Source organism: Bison bison, unplaced genomic scaffold (genome assembly GCF_000754665.1).
Source record: "Bison bison bison isolate TAMUID 2011002044 unplaced genomic scaffold, Bison_UMD1.0 scf7180017864456, whole genome shotgun sequence".
Lineage (NCBI taxonomy): Eukaryota > Metazoa > Chordata > Mammalia > Artiodactyla > Bovidae > Bison > Bison bison.
Window position 1 is genome coordinate 7,862,811 of NW_011495018.1, and position 17,274 is coordinate 7,880,084.

Genomic DNA, 17,274 nt, shown 5'->3' on the forward strand with positions numbered 1-17,274 from the left:
AGGCTTTTTAGTTCCTCTTCACTTTCTGCCATAAGGGTGGTGTCATCTTCATATCTGAAGTTATTGATATTTCTCCTGGCAATCTTGATTCCAGTTTGTGCTTCTTCCAGCCCAGGGTTTCTCATGATGTACTCTGCATATAAGTTAAAGAAACAAGGTGACAATATACAGCCTTGATGTACTCCTTTTCCTATTTGGAACCAGTTTGTTGTTCCATGTCCAGTTCTAACTGTTGCTTCTTGACCTGCATAAAATGTATAGAAAGATTCATGAAGACTGAGGTTTGAGAAATGCTTTTTCAAACCAGTAATTTCTTTTTTGGCTTTACAAGCGATATTTAAAGAGCAGGCTCTTAATTTTCCATGACAATGAAGACACAGTGATGTTAATTCTGTTGGATTGTATTACACATTCATTCATTTACACAGGAAACATCAATTGGGCTTTGGGATTCAGTGATGAGAACTCACAGTTTCTGCCCTGTGATATTCAGTGTGGTTTGTACCTTTTTTAGGATGAGAGGGGTAGATGTTGGGAGAGGAAGTCTCTGGAGGCTTTGCAAGTGGGGCCACCACTGATCCGAGGTGGGAGCCTCTAGGCTGCTGTGGCTCTGGGCAGGCTCCAGGTGTGAGAGGCTTCCACCAGTGTGAGCTGATAACCCTTTCCCTGAGAGTTTCCTCTGCCTGTCCTCTGGGGCCTGGGAAACAGAATCCTGGGTTTGTGTAGCCTTACAGGAAAACCAACTCACTGGAAAGACCTTATGCTGGGAAAGATTGAAGGCAAAAGGAAAAGGGGGCGGCAGAGGATTAGATGGTTGGATAGCATCACTGACTCAATGGACGTGAGTTTGAGCAAACTCCGGGAGATAGTGAAGAACAGGAGAGCCTGGTGTACTGCAGTCCATGGGGTCACCAAGAGTCAGACACGACTTAGCAACTGAACAACGACAGGAAAGAGACACCAGCCAACCAGGTTCCGAGGGTATCAGAAGATTCACTTGGGAACTTTAAATTAGGGCCTGGGCCCTTCTATAGTCCCATTGATCACAGTCTCTGGGGAGTGGTCTGGGCATCTTTTTTCCCCCCAGAAGTTTTTTTTTTTTTTCATAATCATAGGATTTTTTTTTAATTGGAGGACAATTGCTTCACAGTGTTGCATTAGCTTCTGCCGTGCAGCAGTGTGAATCAGCTGTGATGTTGTTTGCTGTTCTTTAGTCACTCAGTCGTGTCTGACTCTTTTGTGACCCCATGGACGGTAGCCCACCAGGTTCTTCTGTCCATGGGATTTGCCAGGCAAGAATACTGGAGTGGGCTGCCATCCCCTTCTCTAGGGGATCTTCCCAATCCAGGTATTGAACTCGAGTCTCCTGCACTGCAGGCAAATTCTTTATCATTGAACCACTAGGGAAGCCCAAATCAGCTATAAGGATCCATATATCCCCTCCCTCTGGAGCCTGCCTCCCACCCCGCCTCCCATCCCACCGCTCTAGGAAAGGCACTGAGCTGACCTCCCTGAGCTACACAGCAGCTGCCCACTAGCTAGCTGTTTTACATACAGCAATGTGTGTATCAGTGCGACTCTCTCTTCCTGTCTTCTCTTGCCGCCACTGTGTCCAGTGTCTCTATTCCTGCCCTGCAAATAGGTCTGTCTTACGGAGCAAAGTAACGCAGAAGATTCTGGTGTTGGTTCAGGGTGAGAACTGCAGTCTTGAAGAGTCCAAAAGTCAGGGAGGAGCTTTCTAAGGGTGATTAGATAAGGCTGGGATTAGTGCCTTTGCAAGACTCCGAGGGAAGCGTCCCCCTTGGGAAGTCAGTGGCTTCTGAGACAGGCAAAGAGCCACTGCAAACACTTCTTCTCCAGTGCACCAGGCAGGGCCTCCACACTCTCGCTGATCAAAGGGAATGTTAGGTTCAGAAAGGCGAAGAAAGGAATGTCCTAAGTCAGAGCTATTCGGTTTATAGGCGACCACGAAAGCAAAATTCAGGATGGCTGTGAGCTGGCCCCTGGCAGTGCCCTCGAGGTCTTGGAGAATTCTTTGCTCTGTTTCCAGCAGACACCACTGCAGGCCAGAAGGCTTCGAACTCAGCTCCCCTCTGCCAACTGGTGAAGCCTGTCTCAGCGCTACTTCCTGTCTTGCATGTGACCCCAAATGCCATCACGAAACTTGCATTTGTATGACATTCTTGAGTTTCCAAGTCAAAGAGAGCTGGTGCAAAGACTGTGCCTGGCATTTTAGGTCACACTTGACTTTCAAATTCTAACTCAGGCACTTATGTGCTCAGTCACTTAGTCCTGTCTGACTCTTGGCGACCGCCTGGACTGTAGTCCGCCAGGCTCCTTTGTGCATGGAATTTTCCAGGCAAGAATAACGGAGTGGGTTGCCATTCCATCCTCGAGAGGATTCTCTCAACCCAGGGATCGAAGCCGTGTCTCCTGCATCTCCTGCATTGGTAAGCAGATTCTTTACCACTGAGCCACCTGGGAAGTCCAGCCGCTTAGGAGCTGCTTAACTCTGTGAGCTTCTCTGAGTCTTGGCTTATGTGTAGAATGGGGATGGTATTGGCCATCTCTCATGGTCCTTGTGAAGGTTAGATGAGTGTCTGCAGAGGCTCTGGCTCACGGTGGTTGCTTGCATTGCTCCCCAAGTCACTATCCTTTTGAAATAATTTTCCTGACTTGACTCTCATAACGGCCTTCCCTCCAGACAGATTGAGGGCTTGGGAGTGGGATGTTGGGATTGATGTGCCCGACTCCGAATTCCAGCTTCTACACTCTGATCTGACTGTGCCCTGTAACTTCTAGGTCACAGATTAAATGCCACGAGCACTTCTGATTTGTTGGAGAGCTGGTGTGTGCATGTGGTAATCGACGGGGTGATAATAATGAATCTATGCCATAGTGCATGCGTGCTAAGTCACTTCAGTCGTGTCTGGCTCTTTGCGACCCTATGGACGGTAGCCCACCTGCAGGGCTCCTCTGTCCGTGGGATTCTCCAGGCAAGAACACTGGAGTGGGTTGCCAGGCCTTGCTCCAGGGGATCTTCCTGACCCAGGGATAGAACCCGCGTCTCTTACGTCTCTTGCATTGGCAGGCAGGTTCTTTACCACTAGCGCCACCTGGGAAGCATGCCATAGTGGTGATGCCCATTTTGTAGAGTGGCTGCAATGCAGAGAATTTTAGTTAGGGACAGATTTGATTGAACGCATGTGCCCTAGTCGGAGGGGAGGTGTAGAATGAGGCGGAGGGTCCCCTCTTCCCCCACCTCCTGCTCGTGGAGCGCAGGCCTGGGAGGCAGGGCCCCCCCGTTCGGCACAGGGTGTTCTCAGAGAGTGGCATTGGCTGCAAGAGAGAAGTCGAGTCATCTCGGATGACTGTCACTCTTCCCTCCAGATTATGACACATCTCCTGTCTCTAATTAATATTTTCCTCAAGTGTTCTTTTCACACTTTTTAATTTTTTTTCATGTTCTCCTCACCCACATGCTTCTTAGGATGAGAGTCTTTTTCCTCTTAGAAATAACACAAATGTGATTTGATGACAAAGGGTGTTGTTTGTTTTGGGAGGAGGAGCAGGGAGCTTTCTGGAGGGCTCTTCAGGGGCTGCTGCTGGAATGAACTGGCCCAGGAATCCTGACTGAATTACGGTCAGAGACACTTCAGTGCAGCCTGGCTGGGGCCTTAGATCACAGGGGCAGGGTGAAGAGCTGGGAGTGCATTTCCCATTGATTTCAAGCACTCTTTAAACCTGGTAATTACCTCCTCCATCGACATTATAATCTTGATGATAATACCAACATGTTGCACTCCAGCCAGGATGCCAGCGTTCTGCCTGGCCTCGGTTCTGATGGTGGAGATTTAAATCAGGCTTGGAAACACTAGCGTCTCCTCCATTTATTCGATCCTCAAGGCGGCACTCCTGGCTTCCTCAGAAATATTTTCTAAAGATGGAGGAAAGTCCTGCTTGTCGTGTGCTGATTTCACAATTGACAGCTCTTTGGATGGAGCCGAATGTATCTTTGAGAATTTAGAGCCAGAGGAATTCTTGCCTCTTGCTTCAGCTTCGCATTGCTTATGGAGTTCCGTGGTGGGTCGAGTAGACTGGGCCCTTCTGGGGAGAGTCATTGCACAGGGTACCCGGCTCTTACTGTATTGCATAGTGTATGTGTGTGTGTGTGTATGTTTGTATGTCTGTCACATTATTCCAAGTGTGTTTTGCAAGAATCTGAGCTTATGATGGGAGGTGGGTAAATTTTCCAAGCACTTGTCTGAAGATGCCCTTTCTTTTGGTGGAGGCGGGGGCAGGACAATATTTGGGATTTTTTTTTAACTTTTTATTTTATATTGGAGTATAGCCTATTAGCAATGTTGGGATAGTTTCAGGTGCACAGCAGAGTGACTCAGCCATACATAAACCTGTGTCCGTTCTCCCACAAACTCCTCTCCCATCCAGGCTGCCACATAGCATTGACCAGAGTTCCCTGTGCTCTACAGGAGGTCCTTGTTGGTTATCCATTTAAAATATAGCCGTGTGTACATATCCGTCTCAAACTCCCTGTCTATCCTTTCCCCCCATCCTTCCCCTCTCGTAAACATAAGTTCATTGTCTATGAGCTTCTGCTTAGTAAATAAGTTCCTTTGTATCATTTCTTGTTAGATACCATATATAAGGGATGTTATACAATATTTATCTTTCTCTGTTGATTTATGAAGATGTCCTTTTGATTGTTGAAAGATGGTGGGTTTCCCTCGGCCTTTGTCCCAGCAGTCGCCAGTGAGAAGCCCCATGTTAGGATGATTGTCACTCTCTAATCTCTGGGGAGTCATGGACAAGACAGGAATTGTGGCTGGGATGGGGCCTTTCAGTTCCTTTCTGTCCCCTCTGCCCTTCTGGAGTCCCCTTTGAAGATTGCTGATTCATCCTGTGGGTTTTGTTTGGCTGTTCACTTACTGCCTTTGGGATGTGTTAGCAGAAATCTCCTACTGTGTCCAGGTCCAGGCAGCAACTGAGCGGCTGAAGTCCCATAGATATCCCATCAAGGACCAAGAGGTAGCCCTTGCTGCTGGCCGGATTTCTTAATCATCTGCATTGCTTTCTTTCCCCTTATTGTTCCATGTTTTGAGTGAGTTCAGTGGGGAGGGACAGCTTATTTTTGCTTATTTTGGATGTTACATAGACCTGCCAAAAATCTTGAGAATCACCACAGGGCCACCTGAAGCCTTCCGAGTCCTCAGGCAGCATGGAGCAGGTGATGAAATGTCACCTCCCTCATGCTCTTTACCTCGCTGGTCACTAGTACTCTTCCTCTCTGTGCCAAGCGTCTCTACCAAGCCTCCTGGTAGATACGGGCAGAGGAGCAGAGTGGCATCGCTTCAGAGCCTGCAGCTGAGAACCTAGAGACTAGGATGTGAGGTGCACTCTGTCGCTGGCAAGGATGCCATGGATGGTTCACCTCAAGTCTTGGGGTCTCAGTTTCCTCTGCTGAAAACTCAAGGGGAGGACTCGACGGCATCTCAGGTCCTGGCAGGCCTGAATTCCTCTGACTGCAGTGCATGGGCACACTTCCTTACCTGGCACCTTCAGAGCATCTCCTGGGGTCGGTGTATTGCCAGCCTCCTTCAGCAATCCAAGACCAGAAGGGCCTTGCCCTGCAGGGGTCTGTCGTGGATGGACAGACACCCCTGCATCCCCAGGAGTTCCCGGGATCCCCAGGAGGCACTCCCATCTCAGCAGTGACCCATGGGGCTTTCTAAATTTGCTCTGTTACATCAGGGATTTCTGATACTTCTTGTGGAAGCAGACTTTGTTCATTTCTACTTCCAAGTGTTTCTTTCCTTTCCCTGGAGTCAGGTGTGAAGGGGAGAGCACCACTTGGTCAATTCCAGCCCTATGGCAGGGTGGGCGGTGAGACAAGCAACCCAGGATCAGGAGGCCCCCAGAGCTGCTATTAAACCTCGTATCCGCAGGGACAATGGGCTGGACTGGGACGATGGCCAAGGAGCTGCCCATGTGCCAGCGTCGTATTCTAGGAGCAGCTTGGACTAAACTGTGTTGAGTAGCCATTCTCAGAATTACCAGTTTTGCCAGGAATGGAAGGCAGTAGGGCTCATTTTTTTTCCCCTCTTTCTATTGCTGTGTTCATTAGTATGCACGATACAAAGGCCAGAGTTGCTGAAGCAAAACCATCAAGTTCTGATTAATTTGCAGAACTCAGCCACAGAATCGCTCTGAAATTTCTAACCAATAATGTTCCCTGGCTGAGTCACTCAGCGGAAGGATCCTTAATTGGAAACAGCCTCAGACAGTAGCATGGAGAACATCAGACAGAGGAATATTAGGGCAGAAACACCCAGAGAGGAAATGCCGACAGGAAAGAAAGCTGGCGTAACGTGGACGGCTGAATAGTGTTTGTCCAGAAACACCAGTGAGTGGGGCTGACACAGAGCTGGAGTTTAGGGGAAAGGCAGAGAAGCAGGTGGCCAGATTTTTCAAAATCAGCAAGTTCGTTTCTGTCCATATCTGTCCTTGTTTTTAATGAGCATTGTCCTTTCCAGGTTGCCCACCTCTTGGTCTGGAAACCTTAAAAATCACAGACTTCCAGCTCCATGCATCCACTTCCAAGCGCTATGGCCTGGGGGCCCATCGGGGGAGACTCAACATCCAGGTACCCACATGGAGGGGAGGATTCGGGCTGCACCGCTAGTGGCTCTGGCCACCGACATGGCGATGGTTCATTGAGCTTGGGGCAGGCTCCGTGCCTGGCATTTAACACGAATCAGCTCCAGTTCTCACGACAGGGAGGAGCTTGCTGCTTAATCCACATTTTACAGAGAAAGAGTCCTGAGTCTCAGGACACGTGTCTTCTCCAGAGACTGGTTAGTGAAAAGGATGCTGCCGGTTCCTGGGCCCAGCTTGGACCGCCTCCATGTGATCTGTGCGGAAAAGACATGCGGGGACGCTGGCCGCCTGTGACCGTGGGCAGGCAGTGACCTTGGTCCTCTCTCACCTCCCTGCTCGTGTTTCTCCACCACTCACGCCTCTTCCAGGCTCTTCTGTGGCTCCTTCTGCCGTGTTCTGCCAGCTCAAGCCCTTAGTGGTGCTCATCGTGTCTGGCCTCCCACCCTGAGGCTCAAAGGCCCCTGTAACCCTGGCCCTCGGTGCTATCCAAGTCCTACTCCTGGAGGTGGGGTCATCCTGCCTCCCTCTGTGCACCGTGCATTTCTGGGCTGCAAGCCTTTTCCCAAGCAGGGCCTCTGCCTGCAGCTCCCTGCCTGCCACTTTGTCCAAGCAGGGTAAACCCTGGTTCATCCATGGCATCACATGCTCGCACTTCTCTAACGTCATACATGTAGCCATTAAGCATCGCAGATTTATTCTCCTAGAGTCCTGGAGGATAGACATCTCACTGGGCTCAAATCAAGGTATGGGCAGGACTGCATTCCTCCCGGAGGCTCTCGGGGAGAATCACTTCTTTTCCTGGTCCTGCTTCTCTAGGCGCTTGCCTCCCTTGCTCGTGGCCCCTTCCTTCCTCTAAGCCAGCGATGTCAGGTCGAGTCCTTCTCAGGCTGCCATCTCTCTGGTTCTCTCTTCTATCTCCCTCTTCCACTTTTCAGTTCAGTTTAGTCGCTCAGTCGTGTCCGATTCTTTGTGACCCCATGAACTGCAGCACACCAGGCCTCCCTGTCCATCACCAACTTCCGGAGTTTACTGAAACTCACGTCCATCCAGTCGGTGATGCCATCCAACCATCTCATTCCCTGTCGTCACCTTCTTCTGCCTTCAGTCTTTCCCAGCATCAGGGTCTTTTCAACTTCTAAGGACTCTTATAAATACATTGAGCTCATTGGATAACCCAGGACCATCTCCCAATCCCAAGCAGCCTTGGCTGCATCTGCAGCCTTCATTTCCCTTTGTCATAGAACCTTGAGGATTCACAGCTTCCAGGACGAGCATGTGGACATCTTTGTTGGGCAGGGGGCATCACTCTGCCAACCCATCTCAGATGCCTTTTCCCTCCTCTTCCAACTCCAGCCGATCCACCCCTTCTCACCTTGGCATTTGGGTCCCATGCCATCCTGTGTGTTTCTCCAGGAACATAGTTCCCTAATATTTTTGCAGTCTTTCCCCAACTGATGTGTAACTGTGGGTGGTTTGCAGACCCTTTGGTAGATGTACCATCTCAGCCAGCCTCCTGAGAGGGAGGTATTCCTTTCACACCCACAGTGGGAGACCATCAAGGCTGCACTCACAGCTTCCAGGTGGCAGAGCTGACCTCTTATCTCCCCAGTGGTCACTGTAAGCGTGCTGCAGGTGGCTGCCATGCAAGAGTGGATGAGCCGCCTTCCCAGGGAGCCCCTGGGCTTGATGGGGGGACATTTGAGTGGAGCTCTGACTCCAAGCTCTCTTCCTTCCTCTTGACTGCATCAGGCCGCATCACTGCTTCTCAGTTCAGACAGATTCAGTAATATGAACTTTCATGAAATCTAAAGTTGTTTAAAAAATATCCATTAAAAAAACCCAAACAGCTGTTAAAATATTTGGGTGTGTACAGCTGAACACTGTTTTACCAGTGGGTGAACTTTCAAAGTTTAAGTAGGAGTAACTGTTAATAATTCGAGGGCCCCCAATACCTTGCATGGGCCGAAGCCCTCCAAGTAAATAAAATCAGACCCAAGCAAGGCTACATCCAGATGGGAGTGGGGCTGCCTCCTGCATCTCTCAGAGGAGCTGTCATCTGGTGTCTCTGATTCCCTCTCTAGAAATGAAGTCATCCTTCATTAAAGAAGAAGCGTTCACATTGATAGACCAGCTGGTAAAGAATCCGCCTGCAATGCAGGAGACCTGGGTTCCATCCCTGGGTCGGGAAGATCCCCTGGAGGAGGGAACGGCTACCCACTCCACTATTCTGGCCTGGAGAATTCCATGGACAGAGAAGCCTGGAAGGCTGTAGTCCATGGGATCGCAAAGAGTCGGACATGACTGAGTGACCAATGTTCGCATTGATCTACGCTTTCGATCAGAAGTGGAGAGGCCCAGCTAGTCCTAAATTTGTGGGGTGAGGGTGGAGGATGGAAGCTGTGGGCTTCCCAGTGAGCTGAGTGGACAGGTTGAGCGTATCCCAGTCAGGCAGGCTGAGTTCAGACTTGGCCTCGACACTTAGAGATTTTGGGACCTTGGAAATAATTACCTCACGTCTCTTGAGCCTCAGTTGTCTCATCAGAAACATGGGAGCCCATAGCACTCCCTGGATTCCTTGAACAGTGAAATTGAGTGATTTATAGTCAGTGAAGTTAAGTGTGATTTATCCCTGGTGGCTCACTGCCAAAGAATCTGCCTGCCAATGCAGGAGACACAGGTTTGATCCCTGGGTCAGGAAGACCCCCCTGGAGAAGGAAATGGCAACCCACTCCAATATTCTTGCCTGGAGAATCCCACGGACAGAGAAACCTGGTGGGCTTGATGGTGTCTCGAGGAGTCAGACACGACTTAGCGACTCAACAACAGCAACAATTTTAAAGCATTTACTGGATTATCTCACTCCTCTGCAGAAGCTGCGAGGACCCCCTTTGGCGGGTTCCACTTTCCTGAATCAGTGCCACATGAAGCGCGATTGCATCCCGACAGGTGCCCCGGAATGCGTCTTCCCACACACGGAGGTTGAATGCAGTTTAAAAATAACCACATCTTGTCTCACATCTGAGTATTTGGTAGGCGTGTCAAGCTAATGGGATTTTATGTGTGAGAAACAGCAAGGTTTTGGCATTAGAAACTATATTTAAATGCATTTAGCGCAGGAGGTGAGCAAGGTCAGTCCAGCCCTTCGCTGCTCTGGCTCCGTGGGCGTGAGTGTGGTCCACTCAGAACGTGGTCCACTCAGAACGCAGGCTCGGCATGCACCCTGGTCCTCCTGCTAACGAGCTGAGGGGCTTTAGGCAAGATGCTCACCTTGGCTAACTTCTCAGAATATGAAGATTAAAGGAGGAAGAAAGAGAATTGTCCTCCTCGATTCTCAGATGCCACTTTCCTTCCCATTAGATCCGTTCCCTCACCTGGCCATTCATTAGATCCGTTCCCTCACCTGACCATTCATTAGATCCATTCCCTCACCTGACCATTCATTAGATCCATTCCCTCACCTGACCATTCATTAGATCCGTTCCGTCACCTGACCATTCATTAGATCCGTTCCCTCACCTGACCATTCATTAGATCCGTTCCCTCACCTGACCATTTCGAAGTGCCCTTTATGTACCAGAACTGGGTGGCCGTAAAAAAAAGCAGAGGAGAAAAGTTCCTGCTTATTCCATTTCCCCAGGATGCCTCGGTCTCCAGCAAGAAGGAGACCAGGAATCGGCTCTGATAGTTACTGGTGCTGTGCTGGGTGCTTTACCTGTTTCGTTTATTCCTTGATGTGAGACAAGGACTGTTATTTTTATCACCTCTGTCTCTAATAAAGCAGCTACACGGATTGGTAGAGTAACTTGGTTAAGGTTTCTCAGGAGAGGAAGGATGTGACTCCAAGCTGCTTTAATCCTGGAGCTGTGGCTCCCAACGACCCCATAAAACGGCCCTAACCAACGACTAAAGTGTTCTGTGCCCCTCTGGATGCTTATTAAGCCGTGTGCGAGTCTCTCTGCTGACCTTTGTCTCGTGCTGATTTACTGGGGGCTTACCCTCCTCAGGTCGGGTGAATCATGTTTGTCCGAGATTCCCACACTGTGTGGGCACCGTGTCTGCACATATGTGTATGCGTGCTGCAATGCCAAAGGCACTGTGGCTGCCGTGAACGAGGGCATTATGACCCAGAGGTGGCGTTGGTCCGTGTACCAGTTTTGCCAGTACATCAGTGTCTTACGGGACCAGGTGCCAGCCCTGACCCCAGAGCACTGTCCACACAGCTGCGGGCAGAAGCCTCCGAAGAGCTCAGTCCTGTCCATGGTGCTCGTCACTCGGTGCTGCTCTGGCTCAGGGTGGCCATGTGGTCCATCCTAGGCCATTTGCTGCTCAGGTCCTTTGCCCATGTAGCCGTTGTGCCCACAACCCACCAGCTTCCATACTTCCCGACACCCTCTTCTATCATACCGCTTTCACCGTGTTTTTTAAGGTCAAGTTCTATAAAATTTATTAAAAATTTTTTAATTTAAAAATGTATTAAAATTTTTTTCTTAGTAATTTAACATGTCTCCTTACCAGAACTAATTTTTTTTTTTTTTTTTAGAATTGATTGAGTTTTTTTTGTTCTTCTGATTACAGAGCTGCATAGATTTTGAACCTTATTTTTTCCTGTGAGCTTGGTTTTTATGAGTGCAAGATTTTGCAGACTATAAGCATTCACTGGATTGCATTTTCCACATTATAGCAAAAACACCTGTCTCTGTGTTAGTTCATTGGAGAGTGCAATGCAGTGCAAGTTGTGTCCGACTCTTTGTGACCCTGTGGACTATACAGTCCATGGAATTCTCCAGGCCAGAATACTGGAGTGGGTAACCTTTCCCTTCTCCAGGGGATCTTCCCAACCCAGAGATTGAACCCAGGTCTCCCGCATTGCAGGCGGATTCTTTACCAGCTGCGCCACAAGGGAAGCCCAGGAATACTGGAGTGGGTAGCCTATCCCTTCTGCAGCAGATCCTCCCAACCCAGGAATTGAACCGGAGTCTCCTGCATTGCAGGTGGATTCTTTACCAACTGAGCTGTAGCTCGTTGGGGGCTGCTATAAAAACATGCCATACACCAGGTGGCTTATAAACAACACAGGTTTATTTCTCACAGTTCTGGTGGCTGGAAAGTTCAAGATCAAGGTCCTGGCATACTTGGTATCTGGTGAGGGCCTGCTTCCTGGTTCCTAGATGACTATCTTCTGTGTCCTCAGGAGGTGGAAGGGGAGCTTCTCAGGGTCTCTTTTAGAAGAGCACTAATCTCAACGCCTGGGTGAACACCGGGAGATAGTGAAGAACCGGGAGGCCTGGGTGCTGCAGTCCATGGGGTTGCAAAGGTCGGACAGGACTTAGTGACTGAACAACAGCAATCTCATTCAAGAGGACTCCACCTTTGTAACCTAATCACCTCCCAAAGGTCCCTAAAACTATCACCTTGGAGATTAGGTTTCAACATATGAGTATTGAGGGGACATATGCATTCAGTCTGTAGCATTCTTTTGTCCTCATTTTAAGCATAAGACTTTGATAGACTAAAAGCAGCTTATAATTCAACTTCTAAATTCTCCTTTTTGCAAGTGGGGTTTTGCTTGTGTCAATTTAATAATATAAGCTCAGAAGAGAAGCCCAGGTTTACGTTTCCCAGGTACACTGGGCAAGGGAGAGCTTTAGGAATTCAAGGGAGGGGTCCAGTTCATCAGGATAGTCTCACCCAGGTTTATCCTCGCAGTGTCCCAGGATCCTTTTCTACTAACTTACTTGTGAGGATGTCTTTGGTCTCATTTAGAAACAGTCATTGGCTTCTGCTCTGGGACCAGTCACAGGCAGATTGGAAATTAACATCCCAGGTCTCAAAGAAAAAGTTTCGGTAATGACCTCTAAAATCACCCTCGGAGCATTTGTTTGCCTGTGCTTGGTCTTAGGAGATAGCCCTGTATTTAGGTGGGTCATTTAACAGTAGCCATTGCTTGTCCTGGCCCAGCAGAATCCTCTAAGGACCCTGAGAGATTTTCCATGGCTCGTAAATTCAGCAAGGTGGTGTCAGAGACAGTGCTACTCTTCGATTTATTCCACCACCACTGTTATGGGGAGCAAAGCCTTGAGCAGCTTATGGCAGCACTTGCATTTCAAAGGGCTGGGTTTCAGTTTCACTCTTAAGACTCTAAAATGATGGTAAGTATAAGCCTGACATGTGAGGCGAAGAAACGAAATACCAAGAGCTTGATTGGACCTCAGGATGTCATCATGATTCCCGCTGATAATCAGGAATGTAAGAGGGGTGATATTCTGATCGGAGTTTTGAAGAAAGAGCTGATGTTTTGAGGTCACAAGGAAAAACATGCAACATTAACACCATCAGATGTCTTTGCGATGCCCGGTCATCATTTGACTCTCTCTGGCCCATGACTTGTGTGTGTTAGCTGTCTTTCATGAGGAAGTCTAGTTATAATAATAGCATCTGTCTGAGCCACTTCTCAGCACCGCTGGAATGAAACCCAGCTCCTCTTGGGAGTCATTCCATTCAAGGGATTCTACAGAGCATCCAGATCCTGATATTAGAATCCACTGCCAATGTTCTGATCATCTTTTTACCTGAAATGAGGTATAAGCCATGAAGATGGTCGATGCCCATGGCTTCAGATATGTGAAAGTGAAAGTCGCTCAGTCGTGTCCAACTCTTTTCGACTCCATGGACTGTCCATGGAATTCTCCAGGCCAGAATACTGGAGTGGGTAGCCTTTCCCTTCTCCAGGGGATCTTCCCAACCCAAGGATTGAACCCAGGTCTCCCACATTGCAGGTGGATTCTTTACAGCTGAGCCACAAGGGAAGCCTGATATACCCACAGGGAGTTGGTTATGGAGCACTGAACCAAGTTTTTATCCTGGTGTTGAAGTTCAGGAGCCTGAGCACATCCCACATGTCTGTCTGCCAGTCCTATTTGGCCCTGATGGCACCTGGTGCCCCACCCTGGCCAAATATGCATGCATGCTTGCTCAGTCCCTTCAGTCATGTCCGACTCTTTGCGACCCCATGAACTGTAGCCCACCAGGCTCCTCTGTCTTGACTGGGATTCTCCAATCAAGAATGCTAGAGCAGGTTGCCTTGCCCTTCTGCAGGGGAGCTTCTCGACCTAGGGATCGAACCTGCGTCTCTTACATCTCCTGTACAGGCCAGTGGATTCTTTACCGCTAATGCCACCTGGGAAGCCCCATCTGGCCAAAAATGGAGACCACGTTTAAATTGTGGACACCACCCAGGGCAGCACCATTTTCTCAGGCATCGCCCTGGGCACCCTGACTCCTGCCTGTTCCTGGAATCATTTGCACTCAGGGTCTTCTGACCCCAAAGCCTGTCTGTTCCTTCACTCCATCCCAGTTCTCTGGACAGCAGCCTCTCGTTTCTTTCTGGTTGCACAAAACCTTGCTGTAAGTCAGCAAGTCCTCCCTGGGGGCTGTTTACATGCTGGGTGCTGCAGAGGCAAAAATCATCACAGTGGGTATAGTTTCCAAACCCAAGAATGTCATGCTCGTTCCCATAAAGGGATTTTGTTCTGCGTCTGGCTTCAAGAAACGGTCCGGGACACAGTGTCCAGATGCCAGGATGCAGGAATTTGGGGTATTTGGATTTTTATGGGAATAACAGGACCAAATATTTTAAATCATGACTTTCGGAAAATTCAAAGTGAGAATTTGCTATAGTGAGATTGAGGTGCTCTTGCCATTCTTGGTCGCATCCTGAAGGCAAGTGCAGTGAGAAGAGCTAGGCGTAGAGCAGGGAGGAGGAGTAAGGAGGACAAGGGAGCCCCGAGGAGCAGAGACGCCAGGCCTGTGTCTCAGACCGTTCTGAAACCACTAACCCCCTGGTGCTGAAGTGGACCCTGCGCCACTTGCCATCTGAATTTTTTCTTTACTATTTTACTAAATTTCACTAAATTATTATTCCATTTCATCTTCAGTGTACTCAGAGGGAAACTCTGCTTTAGAGAAGAGGAACTGAAGTCGGGCTGAGTGACCTGCCCTAACCCAATACCTAGCAAGCGCAGAGCTGAGATGCAGAGGGAAGGGTTTTCTGTGCTCCTTTCTTTGCACATCAGGTGCCCACGGGAAGGTTCAGCTTGTGGTCTCCTCCAGCACCCCATCTTCTGACTCATCTCCCTGACCACTGAGCCTCCTAGTACCATCCTGGCAGGACCCAGAGAAGTTTGAGGGGTGTCAACAGTCATCCCCATGGGGCCTCATGTCCATTCAGCTGGCAGAACCCACTGTGCCTTCTCAAATGATGGCTTATAAAGATGGGCCCTCTGGGCTGTCAGCCCAGCCACACTGTCTCCTGGGCACATACAGTAGGGAGCCAGGAGTCCACGTTCTTCTGAGCTAAGGTTTCAGTGGACACAGCACACACTGCCCAGGCAGAGAAGACTTGTGTAAAGACAGGATGAAAGACAAAGAAGGGGAGAGGAGGCGTGAAAGACAGATCAGAACAGAGTTTTTCTCGTCTTCACTCATTTCATTCAAAACCCCGCCTCCTGGGAACCTTATTGGTGCCAGGCAGACACTGTCAGACGTCTTGAGGAGACAATGATGAACAAAACCAGAAACGCTCTCTAATCTTTTAGCAAATATTTAAGGAAGGCCTTCTGTGTGCTGGGTCATGTCTTAGGTCCTTGGGATGCCTCCGTGGCCAAAACAGAGATCCTCACCATCTGACAACTTACAATCTAGTGGGAATTGTTTAGTCCCTAAGTGGTGTCTGACTGTTGTCTGACCCCGTGGGCTGCAGCCTGCCAGGCTTCCCTGTCTGTCATTATCTCCCAGAGTTTGGTCAAATTCATGCCATTGAATTGGTGATGCCATCCAACCATCTCATACTCTGTCGCCCCCTTCTCCTCCTGCCCTCAATCTTTCACAGAATCAGGGTCTTTTCTAATGAGTCGGCTCTTTGCATCAAGTGGCCAAAAGGAGGCACATAAAAGCGAAAAATATAACAGGATGATTTTTATAGTATTTCAAAGGTGATAAATGTGACAAATGTATAGCCAACAGTGGGGTCGGGAGGGCCACCTCTGGGGAGGGGTCAGGTTATAGTTAAAAGTGATCAAGGTCAGGTTTGAGGCCAAGTTGGCTTAAGGATCAGCAGGGGATCCGGTAGCTATGGGAGGAGCATTCCGGCAGTGGGAGTGACTTGAGTGTCTTGTGGAGACAACAGGCTGAACATTATCAGTTAACAAGGAGCGGGGTGGCTTGGGCCCTAGGAGTACAGAGGGGAGTCGCCAGCCCAGACATCGCTCTGGGAGGACTTTGACTTTGACTCTTGAGCCAACTGAGGGGCCGTGGAAAGGTTTGGGGTACAGGAACGCCATGCTCTGCTTTGCAAGTGTGAAGGAGTAACCCAGTCTCTGTGTTGACTTAGGGAAGCAGGAGTCAAAGCAGGGGGCTGGAGAGGGGTGACGTCAGCACCCTACATGAGAGGTGATGCTGGCTCCAGCCAAGCCAGGGGTGTGGAAGCGGCGAGAAGTGGTTGGGTTTTGGATATTTTGAAAGCAGGCTTTTCTGACGAGGAGGAGAATGAGGTTTGGGTGCGAGAGAGAAAAAGAGGAGTCCAGGATGCCTCCTCCAGTGTTATTTTGGCCTTGGGTCATGAAATGGGGAAATGAAATTATTTTGAAAAAAATCTCATGGGTGAGATTGCCCAGTGGAAATCTGTGATGAATGCACAGAAGGAGAGGACCAGGTACATTAGTTCTGGGGGCTTCCATAGCAAAGTGTCACAAACAGCGTAAAGCAACAAGAATTTATTCTCTCACAATTCCAGAGGCTGGAAGTCTGAAATCAAAGTGCTTTTAGGTCTGTGCTCCCTCTTAAGCTACTAGTAGAGGATCTTCCCTTGCCTCTTCCAGCTGCCAGTCCTCAGGCATCCCAGGATGGGTGTTCCTGGCTTGTAGTGGCATCTCTCCAGTCTCTGCCTCTGTGGTCACAGGCGGTCTCTCTCCTACATCATCTCTCATCTCAGTGTGTCTGTCTCTGTAACCAGAATTCCCCTTCTTCCAAAGACACCAGCCATCAGGTTTAGGCCCTCATCTTCATCTGCTAATTTCATCTGCAACAACTCTGTTCCCAAATAATATCACCTTCTGAGGTTCCAGGGATAAGAGATTGAACCTATGTTTTTGGAGGATATAATCCAACCCATAACACCATGGTTTTCTATATCCAACAAACCTGCCTCAATCTGGAGATCTGGAACACTTTCCTGAGGATGGGCTACAAGGTTTGAAGCAGGATTAAAAGTTAAGAGTTTATCAGACAAAGAGTTGACAGAGGGGACAGGAGAGAATTCCCAGTTGAAGGGAACAGTGTGTGCAAAGGCCCCATGGTGGAGGGAACATGTTATATTTGAAGAACTAAAGCAAAGCCAGTGTGAGTGGACCTGTGCTGTGCTTATGGAGCAATATCATGGCCAATAAACCTAAGAAAGTGCTCTTTATCGTTAGTCATTAAGTAAATACAGATTAAAATCACAATGATATGTAGGCACCAGAATGGCTTAAAAAAAAAAAAAAACAATATTAAGTGTGGGCAAAGATACGGAGCAATAGAAAATTTTTTATAAGGCTGGGGTCA

The 17,274-nt window shown here is 48.9% G+C and overlaps 1 protein-coding gene across 1 annotated transcript in view; it reads left to right on the forward strand.

The window, feature by feature from the left end:
* Nucleotides 1-17,274, forward strand: part of CPXM2 (carboxypeptidase X (M14 family), member 2) — a 206,882-nt gene that overhangs the window by 95,902 nt on the left and 93,706 nt on the right. Inside the window, exon 7 of the mRNA XM_010859573.1 lies at nt 6,552-6,661. Coding sequence (XP_010857875.1) covers nt 6,552-6,661 — 110 coding nt within the window. The remainder of the gene's footprint in view (nt 1-6,551; nt 6,662-17,274) is intronic.